At 51.2% G+C, this 20,192-nt stretch overlaps 2 protein-coding genes across 4 annotated transcripts in view; both read right to left on the bottom strand.

The window, feature by feature from the left end:
• LOC113983300 (synaptotagmin-5-like) lies at nucleotides 1-3,927 on the bottom strand. Its single transcript, XM_039379248.1, has 6 exons — nucleotides 3,915-3,927; nucleotides 2,244-2,449; nucleotides 1,635-2,141; nucleotides 1,066-1,231; nucleotides 342-508; nucleotides 1-156 (listed from the first exon to the last, which is right to left on the bottom strand). The coding sequence occupies exons 1-6, from the start codon at nucleotides 3,925-3,927 to the stop codon at nucleotides 1-3; spliced, it is 1,215 nt and encodes a 404-aa protein (XP_039235182.1).
• An 877-nt stretch (nucleotides 3,928-4,804) lies between these two features.
• ARID3B (AT-rich interaction domain 3B) overlaps nucleotides 4,805-20,192 on the bottom strand; it is a 32,398-nt gene continuing 17,010 nt past the window's right edge. For 2 of the 3 annotated variants that reach the window (XM_039379250.1, XM_027712153.2), the window contains exons 5-9: nucleotides 13,264-13,447; nucleotides 12,036-12,295; nucleotides 11,147-11,404; nucleotides 8,802-8,897; nucleotides 4,805-8,144 (exon numbers count right to left, since the gene is read on the bottom strand). In XM_039379250.1, coding sequence (XP_039235184.1) covers nucleotides 7,990-8,144; nucleotides 8,802-8,897; nucleotides 11,147-11,404; nucleotides 12,036-12,295; nucleotides 13,264-13,447 — 953 coding nt within the window. In that variant the 3' untranslated portion in view covers nucleotides 4,805-7,989. The remainder of the gene's footprint in view (nucleotides 8,145-8,801; nucleotides 8,898-11,146; nucleotides 11,405-12,035; nucleotides 12,296-13,263; nucleotides 13,448-20,192) is intronic. The other variant, XM_039379251.1, reaches the window with a different exon arrangement.

The raw sequence follows: 20,192 nt of genomic DNA, 5'->3' as shown, positions 1-20,192 counted from the left end.
TCAGGGTCTCAGGGTGTTGGGCTGGATCTGGTGCCACTGCTCTGACTCCAGTGGTCCCTGGCTGCACATGTCCCTCCAGTGGAGCAGCCCGGTCCCAGGGGCACGTGGCCCCACCCGCACACAGCCCAGCGCAGAGCCACGGGTGTGGAGGCGAGCCTGTGGCAGGAGAGGGGAAATGGGACATGGCTGGTGGCTTTCCATCGTCCCAAAAAGGTGATCCCACCCCAGCAACCTCCTGTGGGCATCAAGAAATGGCTCCTCTGGGGGCTGAACCCCCCAGGTGCAGGAGCACAGGAGATCCAGGTCACCTTCATAGCCATGGTCACCTCCATCCACCTCACCTGCATGACAACGAACTCCAATGCCAGCTCTTGCTGCTGGATATCCCCAGCAGGGATGTTGAAGAGGAAAGGCTTGTTCCACACAGGGTTGTAGCCACTGATGGACTTGGTCTCCTTGGTGTCAATGACACAGCCATTGTGGTAAAGGTGGATGATGATGTAGTGACCTGGAAATGGAGACAGAGCCATGGAGAGAGGGACCTGCTTTGGACACATGGCAGGGAGGGAGGCTGGAAGTTCCCCAGCTGTGCCAGGGGGGCTACAGAACCTCTGTGGAACCATGGGAAGAGCACAGACAGCTCCTGAGGTTTCACCTGCTCCTCTGGGGTCTGGAGCAGGGACCTCTGAAGTCCTCACCTCGCATCCCTGCCCACATCCCAGGCTCCAGATGGGCGGGGAGAGCCAGAGGTGACAACACCCAGCAGGATAGAAAGCCCACATGCTAATTTTTGACCATAAATACATATATTGTAAGCATTTTGGGGCCATATTGGGGATATCTGGATCCTAACAACTACACTTCCTGTGCTCATTTTCATGGAATAACAGAAGGGTTTGGGTTGGAAGAGACCTTAAAGATAATTTCATTCCAACCCTTTGCCGTGCTTGGAAAAGAGGAGTTCAAGAGGAACTAAGACAATCTGCCATGCAAAAAAGAGGAGAAGTCATTGCCTGTGCCCACCTGGGCATCTCCTCACCTCCTGGTCCATGTTCCGTGTCCTACCTGGTGTGCCCGGCATGCGTGAGAGCCGGCCCAGGTCCTGTGCCTTGCGGACCAGCACCTTGATGCGGCTGGCCAGAGCCTGGTACTGGAGGAGAAGGAAGAGCTGGCCGAGGGATTTGGGTGATGAGGAGAGGACGCTGCAGCTCCTGTTGTGGGCTCTGAGGCACTGGAATGGGAGGAGAGAGCAGGAGACGCCGTGAAACCTTCTCCAGCCTCATCTTCCAACTCAGTGATGCTTGTCCCCCATCGAGGTCAAGAATGGGCAAAAATGAGTTACGAATGGGCAAAAATGAGTCAAGAAGGAGGATCTGATGCTCACCATCACTGCAAGGATGGTGCCAGGTCTGCATTTACCCCTTCCACCCCACCACTCCCTGAATCAGAGGTGCAAAGCCCCTCGGCAGAGACACTGACAGGGACTTGTACCACAGTGGAGCCCACCACAGGGATAACTGGTGATGCCTCAGGAGGCTCTGCCTCTTCCCGTGGAATTTTGGGGCTCTGAGACCAAGCAGACCTCAGCCAAAACATGAGGACAACCCCCTGCTGGAGACTGCTGCCATCCTGACCTTCCTGAGCTTGGCTTTGGTGCTCGCCAGCTCCCAGGTGTAGCCGGAAGAGGCCTGGGGGTCCCAAGAGGCCTGGGCGCAGGGGAACAGGACCTCTCCCACAAAAGAGTCCCTGAGGCTGCACGACCTGGCGTAGACAGCGAAGCGCAGGGTGAAGCTGCTCAGCTCCTCTGGGCTGTATGGGCCGAACTGGCACGGCTCCAGGGGGGCAGGGCGGAGGCTCCGGCAGCGCACGGCCACGTGCTGGCACGCCGGGAGCCGCGGCACCAGGTACACCTTGACGTAGGAGCCCCGGTCATCCTGCAGCCCCTTGGGCAGGTGGGAGACGCCGAGAATCGCCACGGTGAGAATGGCCTCGGGTGGTGAGTAGGACAAGTCGCAGTGGAGCCGGGGACGCTGCTCGGAGGGCAGTGGGGATCCTGCGACGGGGTGGACCAGCGGGCTCTCCTTGTTGCGGAGGAGTTTGGCTCCAGAGATGGTGCAGTGGCGCTGCCACGCTCCCGCCAGCTGCGGGAGGAAGGGGAGAGTGGGCAAGGATGCTCTGACACGGAGCAAACTCCCATAGGATGCTGGTGATGCCAAGGAACCCTCTTTTGCCCGAGCACCCACCACCTCTCCTGCCATCTCCTCATATTGTTGCTGGATGGGCACTGGCACAGTCATGGCAGGCAGAGCAGGTCCCAGCTCCATGGCTGCCCACTCCCGGCTGGGGTGGGGACTTGGGTGCCGGCGGTGCCACCAGCACATGGCACAGCCCAGGAGGATGCTGAGGCAGAGGAGGGACAGGCCTGCACCGAGGAAGATCTGCAGATGCACTGGAGAGAGAAAGGGCACCATTAGAAGGATGGATCTCACCAAGGCTGTGCCAATGTGACTCTCCGTGGGTGCTGGAGCACTGGAAGGAACAACAGCTGGGAGTTCACATCCCCTGGGACCCACTTCCCCTCTTTGTAAACTGGGATTTAGCTGGAGCATCCCAAAGCCAGAAGGTGAGAGAGGAGCTGGTGGGGCCAGCACCGTGCTCGGGCAGCCTGACACCAGTCTGAGGCTAAAACAAACCCAGCCTCGCCCTGGGAATGATAAGGACCATGGAAAACACTGGAATTATCAGCCCTGCTGCCAGGCTGACGCAGTTTGGGAATGATTAGCACCATGCTTGGTGGGGGACACAAGGGCATGAAGGGGAGCAGAGGCACCTGCAAGGGAGGATTTGGGGTGTCCGGGCTGGATTCAAAGTAGCAGTGGGCCCTGAGGTGTGAGACACCCAAGCCTGGCCCTGAAAGAGGGGAACCTCCTCCCCCAGCTGTGCCCAGAGGACTGAGATTCTGTGGGCGGTGAGCTGGGCTTTATCCCTCCCAGCAGGGATACCTGTGGGGTTTGTGGCCTCCCTGGCAGGGTGGCATCCCTGCACACTGTGCATTTAGGGAGCAGGGAACAAAACTCCTGGCCATCAGGGCTAAAGTTCCTTAGGAAACATGCGTTTCAGAGGTGGCATCTGCGTGGTTGTGCTGGGAAAAAACCTCCCTGTGCCCAGACCTGCCTTCGCCTCCAGCCCTGGAGGGAGGGATTAAGGAGAGCAGGACCTGGACAAAGCTGTGCCGGTGCCTGAGCCGGGTTCCATAAAGGGATGGGGGCGTTTGAAGGAGAAAAGCAGGCATTGTCTCACCCCACTGGGCTGGGTTTCACTCCCCAGGTGCCTTAATCCGCACTGGGCTCTCCTCAGCCCTTTGTTGTTTGTTCAGGAAGCCAGGTTGTGGCTGGGATGAGCGCTGAATGGCGGCATTTAGGGAGGGATGGAGGGAAGGGGGCTGGGATGTAAACTTGCCTGAAGGATTATATTCCAGTCCAAACAATGCCTGCCAATGCTTGTGGTTGTCCAGCCCCAGGACAGCGAGTTGGGAGGGCTGGAGTGTGCCCATCCCGGGTGTACGGACACACGTGGGTCTGCAGGGCTGGGGGGAACGGGAAGGTGCATCAGACCCCTTGGGGTGCCCACTTTGGGGAGCTGGGGCAGCTGAGCTGAAGGATCCTGTGCATGGACATGCTGCACCAAGCTCCAGGGCTGTCCCTGGGCTGCAGGGCTATCCTGGACTGTGGTGGCCACCAGAGCGTCCCCTTGTCACCTGAGACCCGGTGTCTGAGCACCCCTGGATCCAGGGAAGATCTCTCTCCAGCCCAGCACCTTCCCTCCTCCGACCCTAAGGCTGCAGGTGGCTAAACCCCACGGCAACAACACACCGAGGGTAGTTTTCCACCCCCCACTGCCAGACCCCACCTTACCTGCCTCAGGCATCGGGCTTGTAAGGAGAGAGGTGAGGGCAGGTGAGTCCTTGAGCTGTCTCGGCCGCATTCACGCAGGGAAAGCTGGGAAAAGCCAAACCCAGTGGTAGGCAGGAGGGGAGGGAAGGTGGGGGGAAAGGCTCTGCCTTCACCTGCCTGCTGCTTGGATAGGCTGGGACCAGAGCCCAGGTGAGGCCAGCCCGCTCTTACTGCTGTGGGGGGGCTCACCTGCAGCCAGGTGCTGATGGAGGGGGCAGGCAGGACGGGAGAGGTTCCCAATTCCATTAAGTGAGTTCAGTGGGAGGATGGGAAAGGTCGTGGGCTCCATCCCCTTACCAGGACCCAGCGGACACAAACAGGCCCCCGGTCAAAACTGCAGATATGGGGCATTGGAAAAGCTGATACAAAAGGGACTGGAAATCAGCTCCTCTCCTGGTGAACCAAACTGGTTCAATGACTGGAAAAACAGCGTCCAGGTGCTGTGCAAACAGCAAAACTAGTGGGAAGCATTAAATGTCCTTTTTGTGGGGAGGTGGTGATGACAGGAGAGGGATTTGGGAGACAGGCTCCTGCCCCAGCCTGGGTAAGGGACATGGGACAGGTACAGCAGCTTCAGCAGCACCTGGGAAAGGAGATCCCACATGGTTTCTGTCAGTATCCAACCTGGAAGCTCCATCATTCCAGCCCACAGGGACACAGTTCATTCCTAGGCACCATCCCTAAAAACATCCCACCAGCCCAGCTCCAAACTGGGAGCCCAAAGCCATGCAAGGATCCAGACCTCAGCTAGGCTGACCCGGCCTCTAGGCATAATTTCCCAGGACAAAAAAAGGGAAATCTTTAAATTCAGGGAGACAGCCAGGGGCATAGAACAGGCTTGGGGGTCACGGTGTGAAGAGGTAGAAGTTTATTGGAATATAAACATTCAGATAACCTGTAAGATAGAAAAAACCCAACAACAACATATACAGACACTTGTTGGAAGGAGACGTTGAGGTATTTATCCACCGCCTAGGCTATCACATTTGTTTTTATTTACTTATTTTATTATTTTTTTTTAAATAGGTAAGAAAACTAGTAGCAAGGCTGCTGCAGCTGTTTGGAGAGAACATCTGATCCCAATCCCTTTGGAGCACATACACACACACACACACATGCACATGCAGTGGCCAAAAGGACTTGGTGTGACACGTTCACATTCACTTTGGGAGCCGAGCAGGCACACACAGCCTCTCCCCCCCTTGTCCCAATTTTTGTGCCTTCCCAGCATCAACTGGGAGCTGCCTGAAGCAGGTTTGGTTTGGTTTTCCCAGCTGGCAAATCTCCCCCTGGAAACAGGAGCATGGTGGCTGCACTGGAGCAAGCTGGGGGCTGTTTTCTTTTTGGCTGCTCGCTGCAAAACCTTGGCTGGTGTGGAGTTGGGAGAGGATGGAGCAACACTGCAAAGCGGAGCACTTCACACAGGAACAGTCCTACTCGCAGTATCAAACCCTGAGTACTACACAATCGATGAAATGGAGCAGAGGGGGGGATCCACCACCCTCGCTCAGCCTTCCCCGGCTCTGCTGCTGGTTTCCATAACCCTGTCCCCAAAGCCTGGCAGCTCAGTAGGAGATCTGGAGCTCAGATTGCCAGGATCAAAGCCAGGCTTAGAGGAAAGGGTTAACTCTTCACAGTCTGAATGGTCCTTGTCACACTGGACTGAGAAAGGACCAGTTTATTGTTGCAGCTTATTTAACTGAGGTATCTGTTACGCATCCCAACCTGATTCTTTCCCTGAATTGGATACAAAACAATCTGTTAGTCCTGGCTAGTTCCAGTCTAGGTTGAGTAAAGCTTATAAACATTAATACTCTAGTAGTGTCAAAGCAGTTCAGTGATTCGAGTGCCTTTCTGTGCAAGAAAACACAACGTTAGCGTGTGAGACAGAATCCACCCCGGACCAATCTCTGCTCCCCAGGGCCAGAGAGCAAAGCAGAAGGAAAAGCAAAAAGTGCCCCAGTCCCACTCAGAGGAAACAGCCCCATCCCCATCCCCAAATAAAATAAAATAAAATAAAAAACCCCAACAACAATCAAAAGAAAACAAAAAAAAAGGGAAAAAGAAAATAATCTCATTGAGCCCCAGAGTCTGGAAAAACCTCTGGGAGTCTGTGAGGATGAAATGCCGTGGAGGCCTGCGGGATCAGCCCAGCTTCCCCATGCCCAGAGGGTGGGCACTACTCCAACTAAAAGCAGCTGGATGGGACATCTCAGAGCAGCATCCATCTGAGGACATGTGCATTCCCACCCTCTGGCTCCCAAACAGTCCTCGGGATGTCAGGTAGCAGGATAACCAACACAGGCACAGATCCTGGGGCTTGGAAAAGTCAGATGGACTTTGGAGACACCCTCGTGTCCAAGATGAAGAACAAATCTAAGTGAGCATCACTCCTGCCCTCTTTTCATGCCTCTACCTGTCCCCCTGTCATGCACATGTCCTGGGATGATGCTGGAGCTTGGCTCCTGCTGGCCTAAAGGATGAGGAAACCACTGCTGCTTTGCTCAGCCTTGTTTTAACTTTCTGTCTTTGGTGATACATTTAAAAATTAAAAAAAAAAAACAAACAACCAAACAAACACAATGTCAGCAAACCCACATATTAAAAAACCAAGCGATAAGATATGCCAATACTTCCTGAAGAGGTTAAAAAAACAACCCAAAACCAACAAAACCAACCCAACAACAAGTACATATCTGAGGTATTTCATCTGCTCAAAAAACCTGACTTGGGCCTGAAGCATGGGAAGGACGTCACCAGGGCAGGAGGGATGGAGTTTGGATCATCTCTCTGGGCTGAGGAAAGGCCAGAAGGAGAGGGGGACAGCACGAGGCCACCTGAGCAGGAGCTGATTTATGGAGTCAGGGCCAGCTCTGCTTCCAAGTGGAGGTCTGAGGAGAAAGGGCAAGGAAGGGCTTGATTTCCTGTTCTCCACTTTCCCCCGGAGAGCAAAAGGTCTTCGCTGCTCAGGTGCAGTTTGAAGGGGCGTGGGCAGCTGGGTTTGTTCAGAGACAAAACCCCACATGTATAACATTAACCACAACACCCACGCACACAATGTGGCCCCCACGAGATGGATTGCAGAGATGACCTCCTATTTCTTCAGCACACAGACGTGGGCAGCTTCCAGGGGTACCAGAAGCCACCTCAAGAGGCAGAAGTGAGATGGCTGATCTCAGGAAAGCCTGGATCGACCCAAGTGACAGTGTCACGGGGGCAGAGGATCAGAGGAGCCACAACAAGCTCAGGCTGTCAGGGTAAAGGTCAGTGGGATGAATTCCTCATGAGAGACAGGCAAGGTCAAGGGCATTTAAAACTTCTGAAAGCCTGAAGGCAACAGGAGGGATCAGGCAGCACCGGCAAGAACCAAGCAGCTGATGGAGAGGGTTCGAATGTGGCAGGGAGGGAGGAACTCCTTCCCCTCATGTCAAAACCGTGGAGAGGGGGAAGGAGGCTCACGAGCCTCCTGTGAGGACATATGGAAACAGCAGGAAGGAAACAAGCAGTTTGCTTGTTCTGCAGCACAAGGGAGGACAGGGCAAGGCACCCCGCCGGCTCTTAGGATTGTCAAAACACGGAGTTGGTTGGTGGGAAGAGTCCTTGTGGTTCCTGGCTCAAGGAGAACCAAGTTTCCCTGCCCCAACTCCAGCTCTTACAACCTGCCTTGGTGACGTCTCAGCCATGTCTCAACCCGCAGCTCCTAGAGCCCATCCCTGATTGAAAAACGCCAGGCGTGCCCCCCCTCCATGTCCCACCCCCGACAGGAACACAGCAAACCCTGGGAGGAGGAGGAGGAGGAGGAAGAAAACAAAGAGCAAAAGGGAGGAAGAAAGGGGGAGAACAAAGAAAAAAGGCTGGACAAAGAGATGATGAAGAAAAACTCGCTGGCATGGAAAGGTTTCATCATCATCATCATCATCATCTTGCTGCTGGCCAACCACAAAAGCAGGTTCCTTGAGATGAGGTATCTGTGCGACTCCCTCCCGGCTCGCTCCGGGAGCCAGAGGCCAGTGTGAGACAGGGAATGGGCCGCCCATCAGAGAGACCAGCTGGTGGAGGGCTCCGTGCTGGGCGTTCCTCGGGATGAGGTAGGGCTGGGAGAGCAGTGGGAGCTGCTGCTGCTGCTGCAGGAGCTGTGGGTGCTGGAGCCGGCGAGGAGGTGGACGACGGGTTTCTGGGCAAAGAGCACTCCTGGGAGGCAGAGAGGAGGGTGATGGAGTGGGAAGGGCAGGACACAGAGCAAAGGGAAAGCTATCCAGTCCCAAAGACCCCATCCCAAGAGAGGGAGGCTCAGGGCACGACAAGAAGGCTCAGAGCCAGACCAGAATTCCGTGCTAATCAGGGAAGGGATTCCTTGGTCTGGCAGCCTGTCACAGGGATGTTGTCCTTACAGAAAACAGATCCCAAACAGCTTATACACTTTTGGAGGAGAGAAGCAACTTCCATTGCATGGCAGAGCCAGGCCTCCCACTTGGGATTTGCCCAAGGATGTGCAGGTGTGACCTGCAGAAGCAAAACTGCTCGAGCAGAGTACAGGGGACAATTCCTGCTTGCCAGATATGTGTGAGGAAATGCTGAGTAAAGCACCTCCTCAGGAGAAGAGGTGCTTTCCTATTAACACTTTCATAGAAAACCCTCCCTTTACATTTTAAAAATATTAACACCAAGTCAAGGGTGTTCATCCTGGCCAGGCCCAAAACAGAGAAGAGAAATCGCCTCCTCCTGCACCTTCTGATCCAGACAGATCCCAGTTCGGCAAAGCCCAGCCCCCGGGAACACATCACCCCCTCCACTTCCCACTCTGCTCCCCCAGCTTGGCTCTCCCCTTTCCCAGGAGGGGTTTCTCACCAGCATAAGTGGTGCCATTGATCTCCACAGACATGTTAATGCTCCCGATGCCGTTGGGTGACAAGTTCAGTGCTGCTGTCGAGTCGGGCTTGTCTTCTTCCAGGAAAGAAGAGATGCAGAGTTAGAGAGTGACTATCTTGTTCCCTGTGCTCCCCAGAAGTGACCACAGCCCTCCTTTTGTCCCCTCTTTGGAGAGGAAGTCCCCACGTGATGTCCACGTTCTATTATTTCTGTTGCCCAGAGAAGCTGTGGCTGCCCCATCCCTGGAAGTGCCCAAAGCCAGGTTGGACGGGGCCTGGAGCAACCTGGGATACTGGAAGGTGTCCCTGCCCGTGGCAGGGGGTGGAATTAGATAAGCTTTAACGTCCCTTCCAACCCAAACCACCCTGGGATTCTATGAAAGCGTGTAAGTGCTTTGGTGTGAGCTGGGGGGAGGCTGGGAGCTCACGGGCGTTTGGAAATCTTTCCCTGAAGGCCAAATTGATGTTCCCCTCCCAGGAAAGAGCTGGGAGCACATGAGACAAGACCATACTTAAATCAGCTGGACTGTGGCCGTTGTTGGGAGCACAGGCCTAGTTCTCAACTCCTCAGGGAGCTGCTGACTTGGTGTGCTTGGACTGCAGCAGCTCCAGCGGCCACTGGAGGGAGGGGAAAACCCAGGAAACAGTCCACTCTGCCTGAAATCTGGGGACCTTTTCCTATATCCTCAGCCTGGAGGGTGATGGGCAGCTCTGGAAGTATCAATGAAGAGCAGGGGTTGAGTTTGCAGTGATGTTTGAGGGGAGCTGAATGTCAAACTCTTCCAGAACCTTCTGAACCTCCAACCTAAGCACTTCATAACGAGTGAGCCTGGATTACGGGATTGCTCCCCCACTGAGGAGAGCAAGGCCACTCCCCCCTAAAAACTCCTCATTCTTAAGGTTTAACTTAAATGTTGTTATCAAGCTGTGATAAGCTCATGCTGTGCTTATCAAAAGCACTTCTCAAAGCAAATTATGATTTTGATTGTGCACTTGGGAAAATTAGGGCACGAAAGACAGGACAGCCTTGCCCGCAGTCAGCTCACAAAGGTGGGAATACTATCCCTGAATCCTCAGGGCTCAGCCTGTTACTATTTGTAAGGACTAAAATTGTTCCCTCTGTTTTGATTTAGGAAGTTCAGGGTGAAAGTAAAGTGAGATTAGAGGGAATGAACATTACTTGATAAAATTTGTATTCCCTTTTACTCACTATTTTAGTTGTGATGTGAAATTTAGGTGGATGCACAGCTGACAGGAACTGTGAAGTCCCAATCCCAGCTGCTGCTGCTTCAGAGGAATCTACTTTGACCCTTTTCCATCTATATTTCTAGCAAAGCATCCCAAAAAAGCACTGACCAGCACTGCTAGAACAAGAACACCTCTTCCCTTCTAAGCCTTGCCAAACTGGCCTGGCCTTGTGCCTCCTTCCAAATATACAATTAGTAGGGAGATGAGGCCTTTAATTTTAAAGGATCAAAAGGTTTGGAAGAAGCAGCTGCTGGGACAGAGGCTTTGCCTGCCTGGTGAGGTGCAGCCCCAGGACAGGTAAGGGAGTCAGGGCATTAATCAACTTTTGAAGCCATTCTATCACAGTACTGATTGCAATGAGTGACCTTTCCAGGGTGAGTCCCCTTTTCCAAAGCATTTCAGGAGAGCACTTCCCAGGCCATGAATGCTGCTTGGATGTGACCTCCTAACCCAGCCTTGCCAGCAGTTCTTTGCCCTGAGGCTGTGCAGATGTGGGCAGAAATCACCTGCCTTGCTAAAAGCCCTGGGATGCGCAGGGCCCCGCACAGACACACAGGTCTGTATGGCCTCCTCCCCCCACCTGGGAAAGGATTCCTAAAAGCTGGGCATCTCTCTCCCAGTCTCCTGCAGTTGGAGACCTGTACCAAGCTGTTACTTCCACGGTCAATTAACAGGGTGGAAGTTCTGTGGAGGTGGAAGAGCTTGAGTCCTGCAGCAGCCTCGCTGTGCTGGACACAGGAGGTCACCAGCTTGGAGAAAGGGTCTCGTTGGGTGGGTCAGGTGGGTTTGATCAGCTTGGATGCAGAGCTTTGTGAACATGGCAAAGGTCCTTCTGAATCCAGGCTGGATTCAGATGAGGCTGGATAATACAACCAGCAGTAAAGCTCAACAAAACGTTGCCACACTTCAGCTTTGCAGTTGTTGTGCTCCACTTTAACACCTTCTTGATGCGCCCTCTGCCTGGGACCCTGAGAGATAACCCAGCCTGTGTGTTTGACATTCCAGACTGGAAGCGTTTCCCTCCCTGCTCCAGTTTCCAAGGGCTTTTTGTCTGTGTTTTTTGTCTCTGCTGCTCACCCTTGCCATTGATTTTGATCTTCATGGGGATCTGCCGTGCCATGCTGAACAGGTTGCGCTGCAGAGCCTGCTGGACAAGCCGCTGCTCCTCCTCGGTCGTCCGTGACACCTTCTTCTCCGGAGGCTCTCCCGACTCCAGCCTCTCCCTCAGCTGCTCCAGGGTGGCTGTTCTTGCTGCCACAGTTGCCTGCTGGCTACTCAAGGTCACTGGCACAGCAATACGATTTGGCATAGACACAGTCAAGGGCACTCCGTCACCTGGAAAAGGAGGAGAGAGTCACTTAGTCCCTCATGCAAGGGTTTAAACCACAGGCAGGTCATTTCGAGCCACCCAAATCCCACTAATCTCAAATCCAAAGCAGTCTGGATGGATAAAATGGAAAACCCTCAGTTCAGGAAGGATATTGAGGTGCTGGAGCAGGTCCAGAGAAGAGCAATGAGGCTGGGGAAGGGACTGGAGCACAAAGTCCTGTGAGGAGAGGCTGAGGGAGCTGGGGCTGTCCAGCCTGGAGAAGAGGAGGCTCAGGGGAGACCTCACTCTGCAACTCCCTGACAGGAGGCTGTAGCCAGGGGTTGGTTTCCTCTCCCAGGAACCAGCAGTAGGACAAGAGGGCTTGGTCTTAAACTGTGCCAGGGGAGGTTTAAGTTGGACATTAGGAAGAAATTTTTTACAGAGGGTGATGAGCCATTGGAATGGGCTGCCCAGGGAAATGGTGAATTCACCGTCCCTGGAGCTTTCTAGGATGAGACTGGATGTGGCATCAGTGCCATGGCCTGGTAACCACAGCGGGGTTGGATCAAGGGTTGGACTTGATGATCTCGGAAGTCCTTTCCAACCCAGCTGATTCTGTGATTCCCTGATCTCCAACTGCAAGCAGAAGTAGCTGACCTTTTCTGATGGCTGCTGCTGGAGACACCCGAGGGTTGCTGGTCCCGCTGCCTGGTGCCACACCGATGATGGGGAAGCGGATTTTGGGGGGAGACAGGAGGGAGGGAGGCCCTGAGGTGGTGGGCGAGTAGCTGAACAAGGAGGAGCTGTAGCTGGGCCGCCGGCCCTCCCGCCGGTTCCCGTCGATGGCAGCCTGGAGCTCAGCCGGGGAGCTCAGGGATTTCTTCTCACACTCATAGGCATAGAGGTACTTCATGTACCTGGGGAGAGGGAAGCACAGGGAAACTCCAGCAGTTGCTCAGCAGAACATGGAATTACAGGCTACGGAAACAAGCACTGGGGGCTGGAAGACTCTCAGCCTGAGGTTCTTGGTGGATCTGGAGCCTTTGCTGTGATAAGCATTGGGCAAAGCTAAAACCCTGAATTCACTCAATGTTTGTAGGAAAACACATGAATATATATTACTACACCCACAAGGGCAGAAAAGAATCATCCAGGATTTCTTTACAGCTAAAATACCATCTAAGAATCATCCACAAGTCCTTTACAGTCAAGAATCTAAAATTCTAAGAACGAAGGTCTCAGACCACAACACGTAATTCAAGGAAGGAAGTTTGAGGAATTGCCCTTGATTCAAGTCATTTGTACTGGGCAGCACCAAACCTTATCACTTTAGCACACAGGTTTGCAGGAACAGCCTGCTGTATCAAAGGCTGAGGAAACGGCAAGAGCTTCCCACTCTGGGACTCAGGGGTTTCTAATAACTCCCAAAAAACCCATAAGAGCTGACAGCAGATTTCCAGAGCCCAGCTTTTCACAGCTAAAGCACAGCTTTGCCCTGTTGCATAATTTTTCAGGCATTTTACTTTCATGGTTATTTTCTGATGCTTATTCCACTTTTACTTCCTTTCTTTCTTCCCCAATAGAGTACTGCAGCTCAGAAAAGCAATCTTCACAGTGAGGAGCTGCTAAATTCCAAGTTTCCAGTGCTAACACACATGAAATGATCAGGCTCATACTTGATGCCCAAAATCAGGAGGTCTCTCTCCCTCTCTCCTTCTTCCCTGTGCCAAGTGCTCTTCAGAGACAGACAAGACCCTCCATGCCCTGAGGAGTTTAAACTCTGAAGAGGCAAAAAAGAGGGCAGTGCAAGGGATTGGATCCACATCCAGGAGCCCAGCTCCTGGTCCTGCCCAGGCCACCCCTGCTGTCAGCCCTCCTGACTTACTGTGTCCGCAGGGTGAACGCGGCACTGGTGATGGAGGTGGGCAGATTAAGGCCTTTGGTGATCTCCCGCCAGATCTTCTTGTTGATGATTTCCACCAGCCCTCCCTTTTCGGTCACCAGCTTGTAGAGCATGTAGAGGTCCAGGATCTGCTTTGCCATGATGGGGATCCGATTGATGGGAGTTCCTGCAGGGAAACAGCAGGGAAAGGAGCATGGAGTCAGGGAGAAAAGGAGGCCAAGAAAACTGGCAGGCTGGGGCTATTGATATTCCTTCCAATAGGAAATTCAGGAGCTCTGTTTGCAGCCTGGCTTGAGGCCTCTGCATGAGCGAGTAAATGAGGCAGAGAAGTGCAGCTACATGGCACATCCTTTCCATGAAAGATCCTTTCCTGTGGGCAAAAGCAATTATCAGACCAATAATAACCCACAGCAACGAGCAACTTCTAAAACAGAAAGAGGGGAAGTTGGGACTATTCAATCCTGGGGCTGAGGCACAGAGGAATCAGTTTTATGAGCTCAGGGCAATCTCAGATAAAAATCTGTATTGGCTGTGCTCAGTAAGTAAGTAATCTGTATTGGCTGTGCTGAGCAGCCAGGCAACTCCAGATACTCTATGTTGGGGTTCAGCTCCCTTATTCCCCAGGATGTGTTGTTCTGTATTGCTTGGGAACAGCTACTAGAGAGCATCTCTTCCCCACACATCTCCATCCCCCCTCACAGTCACGTGCAGAACCTTTTGCTACAACCTTGACAGGTAAATAAAGGGCTGCTCTTTCCACTGCTCACACAGTGCTTATATCCTCCTACCCTCCTTTTCCCTCAAAATGCTCCCAAATAACTCACTGACGAGGCCACATAGCAGCTGTGAGGAGCACCAAGCATCCCAGTACCTTTTGGAGCCCAAACCAAGGTCTTGTTCTGTCCTTCTGAGGGCAGGACAGGGAACCAGCTCTATCCTTCCTGCTCAGTTTTGTCATCTTTTGGATTAACAGAAAAGAAAATCTGATTTTTAACCTGTTAGTGCCCCTTTAGAAGCTCCTCAAAGTGCTAAAAGTCAAATTAATGAGATTTAGGCATGGAGAGGAAGAAAGGGGGAAAAAAAAGCTGATGCAGCAACCCTTTTATTTTGCCTAGGAAATACTGTCCCGGATCAAAGAGCCATCCATCTGAGGTCAGTATCCTGTCTCCCACAATGGTCAGCACCAGCCTTCACAGGAAAGCCTGGGAAGGGCTGTAATGGACAATCATGGAATACCCAATCCACAGGGGAGGCTCGTGCCACTGCTCCTCAGCCAGCGATTCGCTTAATGCCCCGGAGCAGAGGAGTTTATGGCCCTTATAAATGGGTTTTATTCTGTTCAGTGAAAAGGAGCTCAGCTCTGCAGATGTCCTCATTATACATCCAAGTGGGATTTTTTTTCCCCTCTCTTTTCTTTTGGAAGCCTGTTAGGCATTAGCTCATGGTGCCAATTCCCACACGTTAATGAGATGGTGGATAAAAAAGTAAATTTTTTCACTTTAAAGGGCTGAAAATCCCGCTAAGTTACAACTCTTAAAGCGCAAGCAAACATCAGGAGCACCTGACCAGATTCATATCATTTTATATGACATGTCCTCGTCCAAACAACCCCTTCCCTGCCCACAGCAGAAAGTCCACAAAGCAGTAATTCCACAAGCTGCAGCAGATCCTCCTCCTGCATTTCAGAGGTGACCGCTCCCTGGGGGAATAGAGGTGGAGGTGCTTCCAAACCCTCTGAACGCTCCCTTGGCTCCATCCATCCCAGCTGGCCACCCCCAAAAGCCTCAGTTTGCTCCGTTTTCTGCGGAGCCTCCATTTTGTCTCGGAGTTGTTACTGCAGATTAAGAGCCCAGGGACAGCCCCGGGGGACCCGCCGAGCGCTGGGAACGATCATGTTACCGGCCCCAAGTTATCATTCATCAGCTGAGCCCCAGCAACCACAGTCACACCCAAAGGGAAAACAGGGAAATAGTTCCCTCCGAGGTCTCCAGGAAGAGCCAGGGCTGGCTTTTACACCCCCAAAATGCCCCTTCGTTAATTAATTAAAGCTGCAAAGCCTTTACTCCCCTGGGGCAGCATCGAGTCCCTTTCCCCCCTACTCCTCCAGCAACTTGGTGCCACCCTCAAAGCCACCCACTTTTCCCCAATCCAATTTAGGGAATAGCATTAACTTGTATAGAGGGGACTTTCATCCAGCTCTCCTTGGACACTGACCAGATGGAGAGTGAAAGGGAAGGTCATGGATAAAGCTCCTCAGGCGAACAAGCTGCTAATACAGAAGTATTAAGAAATATTCACTTTTTAATACACTGCATTTATCCCAAACACACCTTTACTCTTCTCCAGACTCCCTCAGCTCAGCAGCTGGAAAACCACACAAAGTATATTTATCCAAATGCTCCAGTGAAAGGCACAAACATCATCTACATCAGCGGGAAATAAAGGTTTAAACATTTCCAAGGAGCCTGCTCCAGGTGGAGCAGGAACAGCACTGAGATCCGCGGGAAATAAAGGTTTAAACATTTCCAAGGAGCCTGCTCCAGGTGGAGCAGGAACAGCACTGAGATCTGACCTCCTCACCTCACTAGCCCTTGGGCACCTTCCCTTCCTCAGGCTTGCTTTTGAACAAGGCCAAAGTGTCCTGAAATTTCATTTGTAAACTAAATATAAACTCCCCTAACAGATATTTATATAGAAATACAGATTTATAGATTAAGCTAAATATGTTTATACACAGCATATAAATTTATCAACTAAGAAAACCTCTAGTTTGTTTTCCCCCCCCCATAACATTTCCTTACACAGAAGAGAAACTACAGCAGGGACAAAACTACTTCCATCCTTCTACCATTTGAGCACATAGATGGAATAATTTCCTTTCCATCCTTTCCTGCAGCGCTACTCCAAGTAACAAGGCCCAGATCGGGCAGAGAATGATTTTGGGTTTGGACCTGGTAAATTCTCTGTATTTTCCAGAGCAGGCCGTGGCTGAGTGTTTCCTTGGATCTCTCCTCCCCCAGCCCTCTCTGAGGAAAGCCGAGGCGATAAAGTCTTTATTGGAAACCCCCACTGCTCCAACAGGAAAGGCTGAAAAACGAGTATCATGGGACGATTGGATGCTGAAGCCGAGCGGATCCTTTCACAGGCGGCTGCAAGGCTTGTCAGGGGCCATGATGGATTACTGTCATCTGGCAGCATCAGGATTAATGATCCCGAGGTCAGAGGGGAGAATTCCAGAGGGAAAGGTCAGCAGCCGGGGGCACAGCATAAGACTTGTTGCCTTTTGATGGCAAACTCATTTTACTGTACTTCCAAGCCTCCCTCTCCTGCCAGCTCTCAGAAATTCTGTATGCCTGAAGCCTTGCCTGACTTCAGGAGGGAGAGGAAGATGACTGGTTCCTCTCCTAGTTTTCTTAGAAAACAACTTTTTTTCCTTTTAATATAACCTGAGCTACGTACCTTGGCTCATTCCTGCAAGGAATCAGTCAAACAGGGGGCACAAGGAGCCTTTTTCCACTGGAAAAGGAAAGATGCAGAGTTGATGGGGGACCTCAGGAAGACAAACTCTTGGACAGGCAAACTCTGGAAGGGAAGTCATCCCATAGCCCACAGGCTCCTGGTTTTCTGAGGAGAAAGATAGCTGTGGCTACAATTCAGACTTCTGGAATAAAGAGTTTTCCTGGAGGAAGGCTGACTGTAGCTATAAACATCTCTGTCCTTCAAGGGAATTTCACCCCTTCAAAAGCCTCTTCTGTTCCAGGCAGATGGAAGAGAAGCCTCAAGGGCTTATCTGGAGAGGCCTCAACGTCCCCTGCTCTGGAGAGGCAGCAACTGTTTGATTTTCACTCTTCAAAAGCTATTTAAGCAGCTGAGGAAGCTGTGAACCCTAGAAAACCTTGGAATGGCTGGTTTTACACCTGTGAACCAGCTCCTTGGGAAGGGGGTTTGGCCAAGCCATTGGCATATGCAGGCTCTGCTCCCTCACTCAGCTGTCCCTTGCTGAGGGACTAAACTTTGGACCATCATCTTCCTCACCCAACCAACCACGCTGCCCAAGGGGGTTTGTTTTCCTGTTCTTCATCCTCTCTTAGCCAGACTTCAGAGTCAGATCTCAACCTCAAGATGCAGACTGATGAAGACTGCCCCAGAGTCTGTTTTTAACCAAATTATAGGAAATAAGTTCCCTCTAATTTTTCAGGGGTTTGCTTGGCTTTCCAAGTCCTCCATGATGGAGATTCCCTTCCAAGGGCCACCATCAAGCAGCAACATTTAAGTTGCAATAAAACATGTTCTGGATTGAAAAATGGGCATAGAAGGAGCATTTTTAAGCCACAACTTGTAACAGGTAAAGAAAAAGCTGCTCCTTCCACTCTAAATATGTTCCAAAGAGAAACAATATCAGATAGCCAAAAGGAACAGTTTTCCCCAGGAAACTGGAAAAGTCTACAATGGTTTAAAATAATATTGAACCAAATCTTGATGAGAACTTCATGTTTCTTTGAAGAGAGGCAGAGTAATTACTTGGTGTCTATGATCTCCCAGGCTAAACAGAGGGAAAATTCACTTCTACAGCGTTGAACACGAGCAAATCAACTTGAACCCTGCGCTGCCTCAGCTCCTGGTTTGCCTGAATACCTCTCCAAGGACAAATCCTGGCTGGCTCCAGGCAAAGCTGGAGCTTCAGCCACCCCAGCTGCCTGAGTTTTATTTGTTGGTTTGGCTCACTCAGAGTTAGAATAAAAAGCAAAGGGATCCAGAAGGGAAAGCACCTCTCTCCTCCCTGCTGTGCCACAGCTGATCTCCCGCCTCTCTGGGCATGGCATTCCCACCTCCCAACAGGAATGTCACTACCTGATCTGGAGCCTGCAGCCCATTAGACACTTCTATCCAAGCGGGAGCCAGGATAGAGGGTAATCAATCATGTTCTATTTGACAGGAGGCCACTTCTTATCTGCACCCCTTCAAAGCCATCAGTCCCTCCCTCCTCCCTGAGTGGGGCTGACAGCAGCCCCTTATCGAATTTCGGCAGTCCCTTATCAGATTTCGGCTCCTTAACTGGCATCCAGTGCCCTGCTCACATTAGCCAAGGCTTCCAGCCACATTAACCTTCCCCTGGAAGAGAGATCCCATGGAGATTTGTTCTCCTGTACCCAGCTGGGTCCAATATATTCCACAGTACCAATTTCTTCACCAGATGTTGAACCCCCGTGCGAGCGGTGGTTGGGTTTCCACAGAAACACGGGGATAAAACTCTTCTTCTCCAGGCAAGGAGAGGTAGAAACACACCTGGATATCTGCAGGGTCATCTCTTGAGTGCCGAGCCACTTCTGCAGGAGTTCATTAATCATTTAAAAAAGTGATGTTAAATTTGAGGGGGGAAGAGGAAGTCTCAATGTAAGAAAGGACTTGAGAGGAGCAGGATTTGAGACACAAACATCCAGTTTCGGGGGGTTGGAGAAACGTGACAAAATTCAACACCTCAGTCTGCAGGGGAAGTGAGAAAAAAAATGCCTCTGACTCCATCACTCAGTTCTGTACACCCAGAGAGGAGCACCTGAGACTCGGATCCTCACCTGCAGCAGGTGGAATCACCTGAATAAGCTACAGAAAGGTGGATGCAAAGCAACAACACTCAATAACTTCACATTAATTTCCTCTGCACCCTGCCCAGTGCCAACCCAGTTCACAATCAAACATTTCAGCTGCTCAAACATTCCTCACCCTGACTAAATTTAAAACAAATCTCCTGTAAGCCAGAACCAAGCAAACTCCTCACACTATTTTCCCATTAATTACAGCCACAGCTGTATGATTTTTCTTTGAAGCTAAAGCAATATTCACTCTAAAACACCATTTTCATCAGCTTAAAACCAAGGGATAATTCATTATTTGAACTGTAATGTTTATTTTCCCAGAAAAGATTTTTTTTTAGATCTTTGCAAAGGGCAGCTTACAGGCTTTTTCCAAATTAGAGAAAAAACCTGTCATATCTGCTTGTAATGAATGTTTTCATGTATGAAAAACAGGGAGAAAATCTGGGGTTTATGGGAAAGACCTGCTGATAACTGTTCCTAAATTATTGGAATTGGCAGGTAAACCACCCAAAATATCAATTTCTGGTGGAGGCTTAGTCACCAACTTAAGGTTGACCATCAAGACACTCTCTGCAACATTTTTGGGATGCTAGAAGGAACACTATTTCAGGGATGGGATTCCTTCCCAAAGGAGCTGGATTCATGTTGTTTGGAGACCCCAGGCACTTGGGTTTGTGCTTGTTTTAAATCCTACCATCACTTCCAGGTGTGTAAGTACATGCAGTGGTGGATTCTGTTCCCAGCCACTGAGCTCCAGGCACTTAAAGAACAGAGGAATGTAACCAGAATGGCAGTTCTCTCTACAAATTAAGGAAAAATCACTCTTTCAAACAACAGAAAGGAAAAACCTAAAATATTTCATGGATCCCCATTGCATTCCACTTGCACAAGACACAGGTCACCATTTTTCTCACTCTATGTCAGAACAGGTGACCAAAGAGGCTCGTAAGGGAAGTACAGGAGGCAGAGATGTAGCTGTGTACAAATCAAAGGGTTTGACAGGGAAAAACACTTTTCCTGGTTTGTTGGGACCATCCAGAAGAAACCTATGCGGTGTTTCAGGTGGGAATTTTCCACGGCAGAGCATCACCTGCTGCTTAGGGAGGCATTTGCTGCAGCACTAAGCAGGTAGCACGAGCAAAGGATGCTGAGAATTTATGTCTATTGATGTCTCATTTAGAGAACTACATTGCTTAATTCAGAGTCAAAAATATCTCCAGAGGATCAAAAGAAGAAACGTGGAGAATTGAATCAGTGGAAGAATGAAGCGTATTCCCTAAACAGACATTGCATAAACAACCACTTGGCCTAGAGATA

The sequence above is a fragment of the Pipra filicauda genome, unplaced genomic scaffold (genome assembly GCF_003945595.2).
Source record: "Pipra filicauda isolate LSUMZ 115617 unplaced genomic scaffold, ASM394559v2 scaffold161_size1661140_pilon, whole genome shotgun sequence".
NCBI classification, from domain to species: domain Eukaryota; kingdom Metazoa; phylum Chordata; class Aves; order Passeriformes; family Pipridae; genus Pipra; species Pipra filicauda.
Note: the sequence above shows the minus strand (reverse complement) of the source record. Positions and strands in the feature narration are given on the sequence as shown.

Bases quoted from the DNA above. Each gene is read 5' to 3' on its own strand.
- LOC113983300 (XM_039379248.1), bottom strand. The intron at 2,142-2,243 runs GTGGGTGCTCGG...TTCCTCCCGCAG, and splicing joins AGGAGATGGCAGGAGAGGTG to CTGGCGGGAGCGTGGCAGCG. The intron at 1,232-1,634 runs GTCAGGATGGCA...CTCCCATTCCAG, and splicing joins CCAAAGCCAAGCTCAGGAAG to TGCCTCAGAGCCCACAACAG.